Raw genomic sequence first — 18,372 nt, forward strand, 5'->3', positions numbered from 1 at the left:
TTCTGAAAAGAGTGACAGTCTGCCCTCTACCAGATCCAAAGTCGGACCGGGGGCCACTCCTTCATGCTGACTTTGACTCGGCGGGCTTCTTATTCTGCTTGGATTTATTCTAGAACTGAGGAGGTTTCCAAGTACCCTTGGACTGATCCGGCTTTGCAGAGGGCTGCTGACGTTGGGATTTGTCCGAACGAAAGGAACAAAAATTAGGACCTTGTCCCTTAGGACCTTGTCCCTTAGGTTTGTCCAGGCCTGGAACATAAATAATCTTTCCCTTGAATTGGAGGGAAAGAAGTTGAGACTTCGAAGTCATGTCCGCAGACCAAGATTTCAGCCAGAGTGCCCTACGGGCTAGCACAGAAAAACCTGAAGCCTTGGCGTTCAGGCGAATAATCTGCATATTTGCATCACAAATAAAAGAATTAGCTACCCTTAAGGCCCTAATTCTTTCCTGGATCGTGTCGAGGGGACCCTTCACCTCGATCAACTCAGATAAGGAGTCGCACCAGTAGGTAGCCGCTCCCGCAACCCCAGCAACAGCCGCTGCCAGTTGGAACAAATATCCTGTATGCTGAAACATTATTCTTAATAGAGTTTCCAGCTTCTTATCCATGAGCTCTTTAAATGACAAACTATCCTCAAGTGGGATAGTAGTGCACTTAGCAAGCGTGGAGATAGCACCGTCTACTTTTGGGATGGAACCCCACAACTCCAACTAAGAGTCTGGAACCAGGAACAATTTCTTAAAGGAACAAGAAGGGGAAAAAGAAGAACGAGTCTTACCCATTAATTCTTAATAATGTTCACCATCTTTATGGGAACCGGGAAAGTCTGTGGTACCACCCTGCCTCTTAGACCTTATCTAATTTAGCAATACAAGGTTCCTCAGGTAACTTAGGTTCTGGAACCTCTAAAGTAGCCAAAAAACTTCCTTTAGCAGAAAGCGTAAGTGTTCATTCCTAAATCTAAAGTCTGGTTCCTCTGCCGCCCGTCAGCTTAGATGCAGCAGATTCCGTCTTTCTAGAAAGAGCATCCTCTCGAGTATCAGAGGCGTCTTGATCATCGGATAATCTTGTGTCAGATAAATCCAATAAACTAGTAGATGACCCCCTAGAAAGGATAGCAATATTTAACCTTTCGCTTGCGCTTAGCAGTGCGAGGTAAAGCACTAAAGGCCATAGACACTGCGGTCTGTAACTGTTCAGTAAAGTCTGACGGTAAAAGGGCCCCTCCAGGTGGAGTAATAGGAGTGCTATGGGAAGCTGCATGTGTATTAGGAGATGAATGTACGGTGCACACCTCACGAGATGGAGACTCCTTAGAGGTAGAAGGCTCAGTAGTACTAAACATATTAGCTTTCTTTGATAAGATTACTTTATCAAGGCATGTGGAACATAATTGAGCAGGCGGGTATACCGTGGCATCATCACAATATAAACAGGCATTAGCTTTAGGTAAGGAGGGAGTACCCTCTAGCGAATCAGAGTCCTTTATAGCTTGCGCTTATAACAAGGACTATAGACAAAGTTAAATGGCAACTTTTCCTGTGACGAAAGGCAAAGAATGACTGGGGGATGAGGGGAGGTATTTAAGCCTTTGGCTGGGATGTCTTTGCCTCCTCCTGTATTGTAAAAGTTTACTTTTCCCTTTCACAGACATTTTTTGGGTTCTGATCTTTGGTAGATAAACCTTGCAAATCTGAGAAACCTGAAATGACCTGGATGAAAGGAAACATGAAGATGAGCATCCCTCTGAGCTTACAGAAGAAAATGCAGGTATTAATTTTGAAATGAAGACCCTTCAACTTGTTCATCTCTTTCATGCCAAAATTGCAACTCCATTTCTGGAAAGGTGGCTAGATTGGGGGAAAAAACCTTGACCTTGTTTTTAAGAAGAAACAGTTATAACTAACCTAAGAGATTTCGCAAAGCAGCAAAGAGGATATTAAACTCAAAAATGTTTTAGCTACCAAATGTAAACCACAATGTTCTGAAAGGAAGCATTAAAACATGCGTCTATCAAGGTAAAGAGGTCAAGTTAGGATCTGAGCACCACTGGCAGAGGAAATCTCCAAATGAACTGAAACAAGAGAAGCAGCATAATGATCACAAATTTCATGATGCCTTTATGCTGAAATGTATCAAAACGTTAAAGTAATGTTTTATTTGTTGCATCTAAAAGTTTTGTTATTTGGAGAGAAAAATAGTGTGTTCCTGTTCTGGACATGTCACATTTAACCAGTCTCCCCAGTGATCAATTGGGAACAAAAACAAGCAACATCTATTTAAAGGGACAGTCTACACCAGAATTTTTATTGTTTAGAAGGATAGATAATTCATTTATTGTCCATTCCCTAGTTTTGCACAACCAACACAGTTATATAAATACAGTTTTTACCTCTGTGATTACCTTGTATCTAAGTTTCAGCAAACTGCCCCCTTATTTCAGTTCTTTTGACTGACATCCATTTTAGTCAATCAGAGCTGGCTCACCTGATCTCCACGTGCGTGAGCACACAGTGTTATCTATATGACATGCATGAACTAACACCCTCTAGTGGTGAAAAACTGTCAAAATTCCCTGAGAGAAGAGGTGGCCTTCAAGGGCTTAGATATTAGCATATGAACCTCCTAGGTTTAGCTTTCAACTAAGAAAACCAAGAAACAAAGCAAAATTTGTGATATAAGTAAATTGGAAAATTGTTTAAAATTACATTTTCTATCTGAATCATGAAACTTTATTTTGGACTAGACTGTCCCTTTAACCAATAAAAATGTAAAATGGATAACCCATCTAAATAATGGGATTACATATACATTTAAGTTCTACACATACGACGCTTGCAAAAAGCATATGAAACATAAATAGATTGTTTGGAGAGAGCAGATGTTTTTTTCTCTAATCTTATGTGTAAACATTTCATGCAAGAATTATAACTGGGGCTCTCTGGAATTTGCCAATTTAAGAATTGTAGACTGGCATGGAAATGCAGATTGGATTGGTGCAAAACACTCAATGCAAGAACCTGAGCAACAGCCAAATATATGGTGCATACCAATCATTATCTGTGAACGTCCTTTTAACTTTACCCTTGTTCACATGAGAGGAAGTACATTTAGACCCAAAATATTACTGTCAACAAAACACATTCATCCTAACCAACTTCTAAACTCTTCTCATTGTCTGTTTCATAATAAAGTGTGCAGGACAGAGTTAAGGGGAAATAGTCTCACCTTCTTCCCATTGTGATGGTGGTGATGGTGATGATGATGGTGTGAGGGCTGAATTCCTCCCATACTTGTGATTGAAGAAGAGGAGGATTTGGATTTTTTGCTCTTATGTTTTTTATGTTTTCTTCGGGTCTCCATGTACTGGAATAAAAAAATAAAAATAAAAAAAATTTGTTTTATTTCAGCAGCAGTCTAGACCCTTTAAATCCACTAGATGTAAAGCAATGAGGTCATGGGACATCCAGCTTTTCCTTTATTATAATGTGGTTAAGACCCATAGCACAATTTGTTGGTAAGTTATATAAAAACATAATTTATGCTTACCTGATAAATTTATTTCTCTTGTAGTGTGTTCAGTCCACGGGTCATCCATTACTTATGGGATATATTCTCCTTCCCAACAGGAAGTTGCAAGAGGATCACCCAAGCAGAGCTGCTATATAGCTCCTCCCCTCACATGTCATATCCAGTCATTCGACCAAAACAAGACGAGAAAGGAGAAACTATAGGGTGCAGTGGTGACTGGAGTTTTAATTAAAATTTAGAACTGCCTCAAAAAAGACAGGGCGGGCCGTGGACTGAACACACTACAAGAGAAATAAATTTATCAGGTAAGCATAAATTATGTTTTCTCTTGTTAAGTGTGTTCAGTCCACGGGTCATCCATTACTTATGGGATACCAATACCAAAGCTAAAATACACGGATGATGGGAGGGACAAGGCAGGAACATTAAACAGAAGGAACCACTGCCTGTAGAACCTTTCTCCCAAAAACAGCCTCCGAAGAAGCAAAAGTGTCAAATTTGTAAAATTTTGAAAAGGTATGAAGTGAAGACCAAGTTGCAGCCTTGCAAATCTGTTCAACAGAGGCCTCATTCTTAAAGGCCCAGGTGGAAGCCACAACTCTAGTGGAATGAGCTGTAATTCTTTCAGGGGCTGCTGTCCAGCAGTCTCATAGGCTAACCGTATTATGCTACGAAGCCAAAAAGAGAGAGAGGTGGCCGAAGCCTTTTGACCTCTCCTCTGTCCAGAATAAACGACAAACAGAGAAGAAGTTTGCCGAAAATCTTTAGTTGCCTGTAAGTAGAACTTCAGGGCACGGACTACGTCCAGATTATGCAAAAGACGTTCCTTCTTTGAAGAAGGATTAGGACATAATGATGGAACAACAATCTCTTGATTGATATTCCTGTTAGAAACAACCTTAGGTAAAAACCCAGGTTTAGTACGCAGAACTACCTTGTCTGAATGAAAAATCAGATAAGGAGAATCACAATGTAAGGCAGATAACAGACTCTTCGAGCCGAGGAAATAGCCATCAAAAACAGAACTTTCCAAGATAAAAGCTTAATATCAATGGAATGAAGGGGTTCGAACGGAACACCCTGAAGAACTTTAAGAACCAAATTTAATCTCCACGGAGGAGCAACAGTTTTAAACACAGGCTTAATCCTAGCCAAAGCCTGACAAAAAGCCTGGACTTCTGGATTCTCTGCCAGACGTTTGTGTAAAAGAATAGACAGAGCAGAAATCTGTCCCTTTAACGAACTAGCGGATAAACCCTTTTCTAAACCCTCTTGTAGAAAAGCCAATATCCTAGGAATCCTAACCTTACTCCATGAGCAACTCTTGGATTCACACCAATATAAATATTTACGCCATATCTTATGGTAAATTTTTCTGGTAACAGGTTTCCGAGCCTGTATTAATGTATCAATAACCGACTCCGAAAAACCACGCTTTGATAGAATCAAGCGTTCAATCTCCATGCAGTCAGCCTCAGAGAAATTAGGCTTGGATGGTTGAAAGGACCCTGAATTAGAAGGTCCTGCCTCAGAGGCAGAGACCATGGTGGACAGGACGACATGTCCACTAGGTCTGCATACCAGGTCCTGCGTGGCCACGCAGGCGCTATCAGAATCACCGATGCTCTCTCCTGTTTGATCCTGGCAATCAGTCGAGGCAGCAACGGAAACAGAGGAAACACATAAGCCATGTTGAAAACCCAAGGGGCCGCTAGTGCATCTATCAGCACCGCTCCCGGGTCCCTGGACCTGGATCCGTAACAAGGAAGCTTGGCCTTCTGGCGAGATGCCATGAGATCCAGTTCCGTTTCGCCCCAACGAAGAATTAGTTGAGCAAATACCTCCGGGTGAAGTTCCCACTCCCCCGGATGAAAGATCTGGCGACTTAGAAAGTCCGCCTCCCAGTTCTCCACGCCTGGGATGTAGATTGCTGACAAGTGGCAAGAGTGAGACTCTGCCCAGCTAATTATCTTCGAGACTTCTAACATCGCTAGGGAACTCCTGGTTCCCCCTTGATGATTGATGTAAGCCACAGTCGTGATGTTGTCCGACTGAAATCTGATGAACCTCAGTGTTGCTAACTGAGGCCAAGCTAGAAGAGCACTGAATATTGCTCTTAATTCCAGAATGTTTATTGGGAGGAGTTTCTCCTCCTGAGTCCACGATCCCTGAGCCTTCAGGGAGTTCCAGACTGCGCCCCAGCCTAGTAGGCTGGCATCTGTTGTTACAATCGTCCAATCTGGTCTGCGAAGTCATTCCTTTGGACAGATGAACCCGAGACAACCACCAGAGAAGAAAATCTCTGGTCTCCTGGTCCAGATTTAGTAAAGGGGACAGATCTGAGTAATCCCCATTCCACTGACTTAGCATGCATAATTGCAGCGGTCTGAGATGCAGGCGCGCAAATGGCACTATGTCCATTGCCGTGACCATTAAGCCGATTACTTCCATGCACTGAGCTACTGATGGGCTTGGAATGGAATGAAGGACACGGCAAGCATTTAGGATTTTTGATAACCTGGACTCCGTCAGGTAAATCTTCATCTCTACAGAATCTATAAGAGTCCCTAGGAAGGGAACCCTTGTGAGTGGTAACAGAGAACTCTTTTCCATGTTCACTTTCCACCCATGCGACCTCAGAAATGCTAGAACTATCTCTGTATGAGACTTTGCATTTTGAAAACTTGAAGCTTGTATCAGAATGTCGTCTAGGTACGGAGCCACCGCTATGCCTCGCGGTCTTAGTACCGCCAGAAGCGAGCCCGGAACCTTTGTAAAAATTCTCGGGGCCGTAGCTAACCCGAAGGGAAGAGCTACAAACTGGTAATGCCTGTCTAGAAAGGCAAACCTTAGGTACCGATAATGATCTTTGTGAATCGGTATGTGAAGGTAGGCATCCTTTAAATCCACTGTGGTCATATACTGACCCTCTTGGATCATGGGTAGGATGGTTCGAATAGTTTCCATTTTGAACGATGGAACCCTTAGAAATTTGTTTAAGATCTTCAGGTCCAAGATTGGCCTGAAGGTTCCCTCTTTTTTGGGAACCACAAACAGATTTGAGTAAAACCCTTGCCCTTGTTCCGTCCGCGGAACTGGGTGGATCACTCCCATTACTAAGAGGTCTTGTACACATTGTAGAAATGCCTCTTTCTTTATTAGGTTTGTTGATAACCTTGACAGATGAAATCTCCCTTGTGGAGGAGAAGTTTTGAAGTCCAGAAGGTATCCCTGAGATATGATCTCCAACGTCCAGGGATCCTGGACATCTCTTGCCCAAGCCTGGGCGAAGAGAGAAAGTCTGCCCCCCACTAGATCCGTTTCCGGATAGGGGGCCCTTTCTTCATGCTGTCTTAGGGGCAGAAGTAGGTTTTCTGGCCTGTTTGCCCTTGTTCCAGGACTGGTTGCCTTTCCAACCCTGTCTGTAACGAGCAGCAGTTCCTTCCTGTTTTGGAGCGGAGGAAGTTGATGCTGCTCCTGCCTTGAAATTACGAAAGGCACGAAAATTAGACTGTTTGGCCTTTGATTTGGCCCTGTCCTGAGGAAGGGTGTGGCCCTTACCTCCAGTAATGTCAGCAATAATTTCTTTCAAGCCGGGCCCGAATAAGGTTTGCCCTTTGAAAGGAATATTAAGCAATTTAGAAGTCACATCTGCTGACCAGGATTTAAGCCATAGCGCTCTGCGCGCCTGGATGGCGAATCCGGAGTTCTTAGCCGTTAGTTTGGTTAAATGCACAACGGCATCCGAAACAAATGCATTAGCTAGCTTAAGTGCTTTAAGCTTGTTCATAATCTCATCCAATGGTGCTGTGCGAATCGCCTCTTCCAGAGACTCAAACCAGAATGCCGCCGCAGCAGTGACAGGCGCAATGCATGCAAGGGGCTGTAATATAAAACCTTGTTGAACAAACATTTTCTTAAGGTAACCTAATTTTTTATCCATTGGATCTGAGAAAGCACAACTATCCTCCACCGGGATAGTGGTACGCTTGGCTGAAGTAGAAACTGCTCCCTCCACCTTAGGGACCGTCTGCCATAAGTCTCGTGTGGTGGCGTCTATTGGGAACATTTTTCTAAATATCGGAGGAGGGGAAAAGGGCACACCGGGTCTATCCCACTCCTTGCTAATAATCTCTGTAAGCCTTTTAGGTATAGGAAAAACGTCAGTACACACCGGTACCGCAAAGTATTTATCCAGCCTACATAATTTCTCTGGGATTGCAACTGTGTCGCAATCATTCAGAGCCGCTAACACCTCCCCTAGCAATACACGGAGGTTCTCAAGCTTAAATTTAAAATTAGAAATTTCTGAATCGGGTCTCCCCGGATCAGATCAGTCACCCACAGAATGAAGTTCTCCGTCCTCATGTTCTGCAAATTGTGACGCAGTATCGGACATGGCTCTCGTGTCATCGGCGCGCTCTGTCCTTAACCCAGAGCTATCGCGCTTGCCTCTTAACTCAGGCAAATTAGATAATACTTCTTTCATAACATTAGCCATATCATGCAAAGTGATTTGTAAGGGCCTTGATGTACTTGGCGCCACAATCTCACGCACCTCCTGAGCGGGAGGCGAAGGTACTGACACGTGAGGAGAGTTAGGCGGCATAACTTCCCCCTCGTTGTCTGGTGATAATTTCTTTACCGGTAAAGACTGACTTTTATTTAAAGTAACATCAATACAATTGGTACACATATTTCTATTGGGCTCCACATTGGCTTTTAAACATAATGAACAAGCAGATTCATCTGTATCAGACATGTTTAAACAGACTAGCAATGAGGCTAGCAAGCTTGGAAAATTCTTTCAATAAATTTACAAGCAATATAAAAAACGCTGCAGCGCTTTTAAAAACACAGTTGAAATTCAGTTACAGCAAACAAATTTTAACAGAAAATGTATGAAATTAGCAGAGGATTGCACCCACTAGTAAAAGGATGATTAACCCCTCAATATCCAAAAACGGATAATCAATTTAAGATGTAACGCTTTTATCACAGTCAAACACACTGTCACAGGTCTGCTGTGACTGATTACCTCCCTCAAAAATAAATTTTGAAGACCCCTGAGCTCTCTGGAGACGTCTTGGATCAAGGAGGAAGAAGCAGGAAGACTGTGCTAGAATTTTAACTGCGCAACAAGGCACTAAAAAAAGGCCCCTCCCACTCATATTACAACAGTGGGAGACCTGATATAACGGTTTCTATGCAGAAATATACGTTAGCCATATGGAAAAAAATCATGCCCAAAAAGATTTATCACCAAAGTACCTCACAAAACGAATAACATTCCAGTAAACGTTTTACAAACTTTTCCAATGTTATGCAAAGTTATCACTAAGCCTGCTACCAGTCGCTTCTACTGCAGTTAAGGCTCATACATTATTTCAGTATTAACAGTATTTTCTCAGTCAAATTCTAGTCCCTAGAAAATAACTCAACTGCGCATACATTTATCAGCCTGATACCAGTCGCTACTACTGCATTAAAGGCTGTACTTACATCATATGGGTAACAGCAGTGTTTTCTTAGTCAATTCCATTCCTAGAAAATATTTTACTGCACATACCTCATTTGCGGGGGACCCCGCATGCTATTCCCTTTTCTGAAGTTACCCCACTCCTCAGAATGTGCGAGAACAGCCAGTGGATCTTAGTTACGTCTGCTAAGATCATAGAAACCGCAGGCAGATTCTTCTTCTAAATACTGCCTGAGAGAAAAAAACATAATTTATGCTTACCTGATAAATTCCTTTCTTCTGTAGTGTGATCAGTCCACGGGTCATCATTACTTCTGGGATATTACTCCTCCCCAACAGGAAGTGCAAGAGGATTCACCCAGCAGAGCTGCATATAGCTCCTCCCCTCTACGTCACTCCCAGTCATTCGACCAAGGACCAACGAGAAAGGAAAAGCCAAGGGTGAAGTGGTGACTGGAGTATAAATTAAAAAATATTTACCTGCCTTAAAAACAGGGCGGGCCGTGGACTGATCACACTACAGAAGAAAGGAATTTATCAGGTAAGCATAAATTATGTTTTCTTCTGTTAAGTGTGATCAGTCCACGGGTCATCATTACTTCTGGGATACCAATACCAAAGCAAAAGTACACGGATGACGGGAGGGATAGGCAGGCTCTTTATACAGAAGGAACCACTGCCTGAAGAACCTTTCTCCCAAAAATAGCCTCCGATGAAGCAAAAGTGTCAAATTTGTAAAATTTGGAAAAAGTATGAAGCGAAGACCAAGTTGCAGCCTTGCAAATCTGTTCAACAGAGGCCTCATTCTTGAAGGCCCAAGTGGAAGCCACAGCTCTAGTAGAATGAGCTGTAATTCTTTCAGGAGGCTGCTGTCCAGCAGTCTCATAAGCTAAACGAATTATGCTACGAAGCCAAAAAGAAAGAGAGGTAGCGGAAGCTTTTTGACCTCTCCTCTGCCCAGAGTAAATGACAAACAGAGAAGACGTTTGTCGAAATTCCTTAGTTGCCTGTAAGTAAAATTTTAGAGCACGGACTACATCCAGGTTGTGCAGTAGACGTTCCTTCTTTGAAGAAGGATTTGGGCATAAAGAAGGAACAACAATCTCTTGATTGATATTCCTGTTAGTAACTACCTTAGGTAAGAACCCAGGTTTAGTACGCAGGACTACCTTATCCGAATGAAAAATCAAATAAGGAGAATCACAATGTAAGGCTGATAATTCAGAGACTCTTCGAGCCGAGGAAATAGCCATTAAAAATAGAACTTTCCAAGATAACAACTTTATATCAATGGAATGAAGGGGTTCAAACGGAACGCCCTGTAAAACATTAAGAACAAGGTTTAAACTCCATGGTGGAGCAACAGTTTTAAACACAGGCTTAATTCTGGCCAAAGCCTGACAAAAAGCCTGGACGTCAGGAACTTCTGACAGACGTTTGTGTAACAGAATGGACAGAGCTGAGATCTGTCCCTTTAATGAACTAGCAGATAAACCCTTTTCTAAACCTTCTTGTAGAAAAGACAATATCCTAGGAATCCTAACCTTACTCCAAGAGTAACCTTTGGATTCACACCAATATAGGTATTTACGCCATATCTTATGGTAAATCTTTCTGGTAACAGGTTTCCTAGCCTGTATTAAGGTATCAATAACTGACTCAGAAAATCCACGTCTTGATAAAATCAAGCGTTCAATTTCCAAGCAGTCAGCTTCAGAGAAGTTAGATTTTGATGTTTGAAGGGACCCTGTATCAGAAGGTCCTGTTTCAGAGGTAGAGACCAAGGTGGACAGGATGACATGTCCACCAGGTCTGCATACCAAGTCCTGCGTGGCCACGCAGGTGCTATTAGAATCACTGATGCTCTCTCTTGTTTGATTCTGGCAATCAATCGAGGAAGCAACGGGAAGGGTGGAAACACGTAAGCCATCCTGAAGTCCCAAGGTGCTGTCAGAGCATCTATCAGGACTGCTCCTGGATCCCTGGATCTGGACCCGTAACGAGGAAGCTTGGCGTTCTGTCGAGACGCCATGAGATCTATCTCTGGTTTGCCCCAACGTCGAAGTATTTGGGCAAAGACCTCCGGATGAAGTTCCCACTCCCCCGGATGAAAAGTCTGACGACTTAAGAAATCCGCCTCCCAGTTCTCCACTCCCGGGATGTGGATTGCTGACAGGTGGCAAGAGTGAGACTCTGCCCAGCGAATTATCTTTGATACTTCCATCATAGCTAGGGAGCTTCTTGTCCCTCCCTGATGGTTGATGTAAGCTACAGTCGTGATGTTGTCCGACTGAAACCTGATGAACCCCCGAGTTGTCAACTGGGGCCAAGCCAGGAGGGCATTGAGAACTGCTCTCAATTCCAGAATGTTTATTGGCAGGAGACTCTCCTCCTGACTCCATTGTCCCTGAGCCTTCAGAGAATTCCAGACGGCACCCCAACCTAGAAGGCTGGCGTCTGTTGTTACAATTGTCCAGTCTGGTCTGCTGAATGGCATCCCCCTGGACAGATGTGGCCGAGAAAGCCACCATAGAAGAGAATTTCTGGTCTCTTGATCCAGATTCAGAGAAGGGGATAAGTCTGAGTAATCCCCATTCCACTGACTTAGCATGCACAGTTGCAGTGGTCTGAGGTGTAAGCGTGCAAAGGGTACTATGTCCATTGCCGCTACCATTAAGCCGATTACCTCCATGCATTGAGCCACTGACGGGTGTTGAATGGAATGAAGGGTGCGGCAAGCACTTTGAAGTCTTGTTAGCCTGTCCTCTGTCAGGTAAATCTTCATTTCTACAGAATCTATAAGAGTCCCCAGGAAGGGAACTCTTGTGAGTGGAACGAGTGAACTTTTCTTTTCGTTCACCTTCCATCCATGTGACCTTAGAAATGCCAGCACTAACTCTGTATGAGACTTGGCAGTTTGAAAGCTTGAAGCTTGTATCAGAATGTCGTCTAGGTATGGAGCTACCGAGATTCCCCGCGGTCTTAGTACCGCCAGAAGAGCACCCAGAACCTTTGTGAAGATTCTTGGAGCTGTAGCCAATCCGAATGGAAGAGCCACAAACTGGTAATGCCTGTCTAGGAAGGCAAACCTTAGGTACCGATAATGATCTTTGTGAATCGGTATGTGAAGGTAAGCATCTTTTAAATCTACAGTGGTCATGTACTGACCCTCTTGGATCATAGGTAAAATTGTCCGAATAGTCTCCATCTTGAACGATGGAACTCTTAGGAATTTGTTTAGGATCTTTAAGTCCAGGATTGGTCTGAAAGTTCCCTCTTTTTTGGGAACCACAAACAGATTTGAGTAAAACCCCTGTCCCTATTCCGATCGTGGAACTGGATGGATTACTCCCATTAACAAGAGCTCTTGTACGCAGCGTAGAAACGCCTCTTTCTTTGTCTGGATTGTTGACAATCTTGACAGATGAAATCTCTCTCTTGGAGGAGAGTATTTGAAGTCCAGAAGGTATCCCTGAGATATTATCTCTAGCGCCCAGGGATCCTGAACATCTCTTGCCCAAGCCTGGGCGAAGAGAGAAAGTCTGCCCCCCACTAGATCCGATCCCGGATCGGGGGCCCTCAATTCATGCTGTTTTAGGGGCAGCAGCAGGTTTCCTAGTCTGCTTGCCCTTGTTCCAGGACTGGTTAGGTTTCCAGCCTTGTCTGTAGCGAGCAACAGCTCCTTCCTGTTTTGGTGCAGAGGAAGTTGATGCTGCTCCTGCTTTGAAATTACGAAAGGAACGAAAATTAGACTGTCTAGTCTTGGCTTTGGCTTTGTCCTGAGGCAGGGCATGGCCTTTACCTCCTGTAATGTCAGCGATAATCTCTTTCAACCCGGGCCCGAATAAGGTCTGCCCTTTGAAAGGTATATTAAGCAATTTAGACTTAGAAGTAACATCAGCTGACCAGGATTTTAGCCACAGCGCCCTGCGTGCCTGAATGGCGAATCCTGAATTCTTCGCCGTAAGTTTAGTAAGATGTACTACGGCCTCCGAAATGAATGAATTAGCTAGTTTAAGGACTCTAAGCCTGTCCGTAATGTCGTCCAGAGTAGCTGAACCAATGTTCTCTTCCAGAGACTCAATCCAGAATGCCGCTGCAGCCGTGATCGGCGCAATGCATGCAAGGGGTTGCAATATAAAACCTTGTTGAACAAACATTTTTTTAAGGTAACCCTCTAACTTTTTATCCATTGGATCTGAAAAAGCACAGCTATCCTCCACCGGGATAGTGGTACGCTTAGCTAAGGTAGAAACTGCTCCCTCCACCTTAGGGACCGTTTGCCATAAGTCCCTTGTGGTGGCGTCTATTGGAAACATTTTTCTAAATATCGGAGGGGGTGAGAACGGCACACCGGGTCTATCCCACTCCTTAGTAACAATTTCAGCAAGTCTCTTAGGTATAGGAAAAACCTCAGTACTCGTCGGTACCGCAAAATATTTATCCAACCTACACATTTTCTCTGGTATTGCAACTGTGTTACAATCATTCAGAGCCGCTAACACCTCCCCTAGTAATACACGGAGGTTTTCCAGTTTAAATTTAAAATTTGAAATATCTGAATCCAGTCTGTTTGGATCAGAACCGTCACCCACAGAATGAAGTTCTCCGTCCTCATGTTCTGCCACCTGTGACGCAGTGTCTGACATGGCCCTAATATTATCAGCGCACTCTGTTCTCACCCCAGAGTGATCACGCTTACCTCTTAGTTCTGGTAATTTAGCCAAAACCTTAGTCATAACAGTAGCCATATCCTGTAATGTGATTTGTAATGGCCGCCCAGATGTACTCGGCGCTACAATATCACGCACCTCCCTCTGAGCGGGAGATGTAGGTACTGACACGTGAGGCGAGTTAGTCGGCATAACTCTCCCCTCGTTGTTTGGTGAAATTTGTTCAATTTGTACAGATTGACTTTTATTTAAAGTAGCATCAATACAGTTAGTACATAAATTTCTATTGGGCTCCACTTTGGCATTGCAACAAATGACACAGGTATCATCCTCTGAATCAGACATGTTTAACACACTAGCAAATAAACTTGCAACTTGGAAATACAATTCAATTAGAATAATATTAAAACGTACTGTGCCTTTAAGAAGCACAGAAGATCTATGACAGTTGAAAATTAATAAATTGAAACAGTTATAGCCTCAATCCTTGTAAACAACACAACTTTAGCAAAGGTTTAATCCCATTAGCAAAGATAACAAATTCTGAAAGCAGGAAACAAATTACAGAATAAACGTTTTTTATCTCAGTCAAACTATAATTCTCACAGCTCTGCTGAGAGAAATTACCTCCCTCAAAATAAGTTTTGAAGACCCCTGAGCTCTGTAGAGATGAACCGGATCATGCAGGGAATACAATGAGTTGCTGACTGAAATATTTGATGCGTAGTAAAAGCGCCAAAAAACGGCCCCTCCCCCTCACACACAGCAGTGAGGGAGAACAGAAACTGTCAGAAAAACAGATTAAGCAACTGCCAAGTGGAAAAATAGTGCCCAAACATTTATTCACTCAGTACCTCAGCAAATGAAAACGATTTTACATTCCAGCAAAAACGTTAAACATAATCTCTAGTTATTAAACAGCTTTATGTATTTCTTACAGTGTAATTCTAGTGAAGTACCATTCCCCAGAATACTGAAGTGTAAAGTATACATACATGACATTATATCGGTATGGCAGGATTTTCTCATCAATTCCATTGTCAGAAAATAAAAACTGCTACATACCTCTATGCAGATTCATCTGCCCGCTGTCCCCTGATCTGAAGTTTACCTCACTCCTCAGATGGCCGAGAACAGCAATATGATCTTAACTACTCCGGCTAAAATCATAGCAAAACTCTGGTAGATTCTTCTTCAAACTCTGCCAGAGAGGTAATAACACACTCCGGTGCTATTTTAAAATAACAAACTTTTGATTGAAGATATAAAACTAAGTATAATCACCATAGTCCTCTCACACATCCTATCTAGTCGTTGGGTGCAAGAGAATGACTGGGAGTGACGTAGAGGGGAGGAGCTATATGCAGCTCTGCTGGGTGAATCCTCTTGCACTTCCTGTTGGGGAGGAGTAATATCCCAGAAGTAATGATGACCCGTGGACTGATCACACTTAACAGAAGAAACAGCACACTCCGGTGCCATTTTAAAATAATAAACTTTTGATTGAAGAATAATTAAGTAAAAAACTCCTATCTCCTCTCACGACCTCCTTCTTTGTTGAGCGTTGCAAGAGAATGACTGGGTATGACATGTGAGGGGAGGAGCTATATAGCAGCTCTGCTTGGGTGATCCTCTTGCAACTTCCTGTTGGGAAGGAGAATATATCCCATAAGTAATGGATGACCCGTGGACTGAACACACTTAACAAGAGAAACTGCATGTTAATCTGAATAATGAAATTTGAATTTTGACTTTAGTATCCCTTTAACATAGTAGATGTTATCACAATACTGTAGTTTTATGTTCCATCTGTTAACCTCTTAATGACCAGCAATGTACCCTGTATGTCGCTGGTCTTTTAATGGGGCTTGTGTTTTTGATAGTGCGGCACTGCAGGAGGGATAAAGGCGAGACCCACACTATTATAGGCTAAAAAAAAACCTTAAGGATAAGTGACGTACAGGTACATCGTGGCCGTTAAAGAGTTAAACCTCAATTCTTTATTGTACATGTTAAGTACAGTCTTCTAGTGTAAAGGGATCATTGAACACTAAATATATTGCATGCACTTCCCTCAAATTATAGATTCCACCATTTTGGAAACTAGGTTTCACTGCAGGTATCTGAAGAAGAGTTGCTGAACAAATGCGCTAACAAGTCAGAATTGGAATGCAGAGAAAGCTTGATTTCATCATGGTGGCAACCATGCCTAGAAGGAGGTAGAGGAAAACCTCAATACTATGATTATAAAATGTATTTAGTGTTTAATGTCTCTTTAAATATGTATCATCATACAAAGCTATAATGCAGGCATATATATATATATATATATACATACACACATATACAGTATATATATATATATATATATATATATATATATATATATATATATATATATATATATATATATATATATATATATATATATATATATATATATATATATATATATATATATATATAGACAAATCTACTATTGTGTATTTATGCAAAAAAATAGTCCACTTTGAGGTCCAAAACTGCACATAAATCATTGTACTTACCTGAAGGAAACGAGGTTCCACCACATAGTCAGGATGTCGGATTAGCCACTCCTGTAACTGACATCGTCGTGGAGCTTCCTCACCCAGCAGCAATGTACCATCTCTCTGATTCACTACTGGAATTCTAGCATCCTTGTCCAACTCCACCTGGTAGCGATAAGGTGGGGAAATGAGGAAGACACTTTCACATTACATACTTTGTCAGAGTAGCAAATTCAGTAGATAGGTTACACTCAGCATTGAAGAGTCTGACTCCTTGGTGGATACTGCTGTGTTGGTAACTTATAGGCAGAAAACATAATTTATGTAAGACCTTACCTGATCAATTAATTTCTTTCAGATTGGCAAGAGTCCATGAGCTAGTGACATATGGGCTATACAATCCTACCAGGAGGGGCAAAGTTTCCCAAACCTCAGAATGCCTATAAATACACCCCTCACCACACCCACAATTCAGTTTAACAAATAGCCAAGAAGTGGGGTGATAAAGAAAGGAGTAATAAAGCATCAACAAAGGAATTTTGAAAAAATTGTGCTTTATAAAAAAAAATCATAACCACCATAACCGCCAATGTAAAAGAAATTAATTTATCAGGTAAGTTCTTACATAAATTATGTTTTCTTTCATGTAATTGGCAAGAGTCCATGAGCTAGTGACAGATGGGATAGCAAAACCCAATATGTGGAACTCCACGCAAGAGTCACTAGAGAGGGAGGGATAAAAATAAAAACAGCCATATTCCGCTGAAAAAAATTAATCCACAACCCAAAATATAAGTTTATTCTCATAAATGGAAGGAAAAAACTTAAAATCAAAAGCAGAAGAATCAAACTGAAACAGCTGCCTGAAGAGCTTTTCTACCAAAAACTGCTTCCGAAGAAGCAAATACATCAAAATGGTAGAATTTAATAAATGTATGCAAAGACCAAGTTGCAACTGAAGCTTCATTCTTAAAAGCCCAGGAAGTGTAAAATTATCTAGTAGAATGAGCTGTAATTTTCTGAGGCGGGGCTTGACCCGACTCCAAATAGGCTTGATGAATCAAAAGCTTTAACCACGAAGCCAAGGAAATGTCAGAAGCCTTCTCACCTATCCTAGAACCAGAAAAGATAACAAATAGACTATAAGTCTTCCTGAAATCTTTGGTAGTTTCAACATAATATTTCAGAGCTCAACACATCCAAAGAATGTAAAGATCTCTCCAAAGAATTCTTAGGATTAGGACACAAGGAAGGAACAACAATTTCTCTATTAATGTTGTTCGAATTCACAACCTTAGGTAAGAATTTAAATGAAGTCTGCAAAACTGCCTTATCCTGATGAAAAATCAGAAAAGGAGAATCACAAGATAGAGCGGATAATTCAGAAACTCTTCTAGCAGAAGAGATGGCCAAAAGGAACAACACTTTCCAAGAAAGTAGTTTAATATCCAAAGAATGCATAGGCTCAAACGGAGGATCCTGTAAAGCCTTCAAAACCAAATTAAGACTCCAAGGAGGAGAGATTGATTTAATGAAAGGCTTGATACGAACCAAAACCTGCACAAAACCATGAATATCAGAAAGTTTAGCAATCTTTCTGTGAAATAAAACAGAAAGAGCAGAGATTTGTCCTTTCAGGGAACTTGCAGACAAACCTTTATCCAAACCATCCTGAAGAAACTGTAAAATTCTAGGAATTCTAAAAGAATGCCAAGAGAATTTATGAGAAGAACACCATGAAATGCAAGTCTTCCAAACTCAATAATAAATCTATCTAGAAACAGATTTACGAGCCTGCAACATAGTATTAATCACTGAGTCAGAGAAACCTCTATGACTAAGCACTAAGCATTCAATTTCCATACCTTTAAATTTTATGAATTTGAGATTCTGATGGAAAAACAGACCTTGAGATAGAAAGTCTGGCCTTAATGGAAGTGGCCAAGGTTGGCAACTGGACATCCGAACAAGATCAGCATACCAAAACCTGTGAGGCCATGCTGGAGCCACCAGCAGCACAAACTCTTGGAAGAAGAACTAGAGGCTGGAAAATATAAGCCGGTTGATAACACCAAGGAAGCGTCAACGCATCCACTGCTTCCGCCTGAGGATCCCTGGACCTGGACAGGTACCTGGGAAGTTTCTTGTTTAGATGAGAT

At 42.0% G+C, this 18,372-nt stretch overlaps 1 protein-coding gene across 3 annotated transcripts in view; it reads right to left on the reverse strand.

Annotated features, from left to right (window-relative positions):
• CHD8 (chromodomain helicase DNA binding protein 8) overlaps positions 1 to 18,372 on the reverse strand; it is a 279,870-nt gene that overhangs the window by 24,005 nt on the left and 237,493 nt on the right. For all 3 annotated transcript variants that reach the window (XM_053702279.1, XM_053702277.1, XM_053702278.1), the window contains exons 35-36: positions 16,232 to 16,378; positions 3,231 to 3,368 (exon numbers count right to left, since the gene is read on the reverse strand). In XM_053702279.1, the coding sequence (XP_053558254.1) occupies positions 3,231 to 3,368; positions 16,232 to 16,378 (285 nt within the window). The remainder of the gene's footprint in view (positions 1 to 3,230; positions 3,369 to 16,231; positions 16,379 to 18,372) is intronic.

Source organism: Bombina bombina, chromosome 2, assembly GCF_027579735.1.
Source record: "Bombina bombina isolate aBomBom1 chromosome 2, aBomBom1.pri, whole genome shotgun sequence".
NCBI classification, from domain to species: Eukaryota; Metazoa; Chordata; class Amphibia; order Anura; family Bombinatoridae; genus Bombina; species Bombina bombina.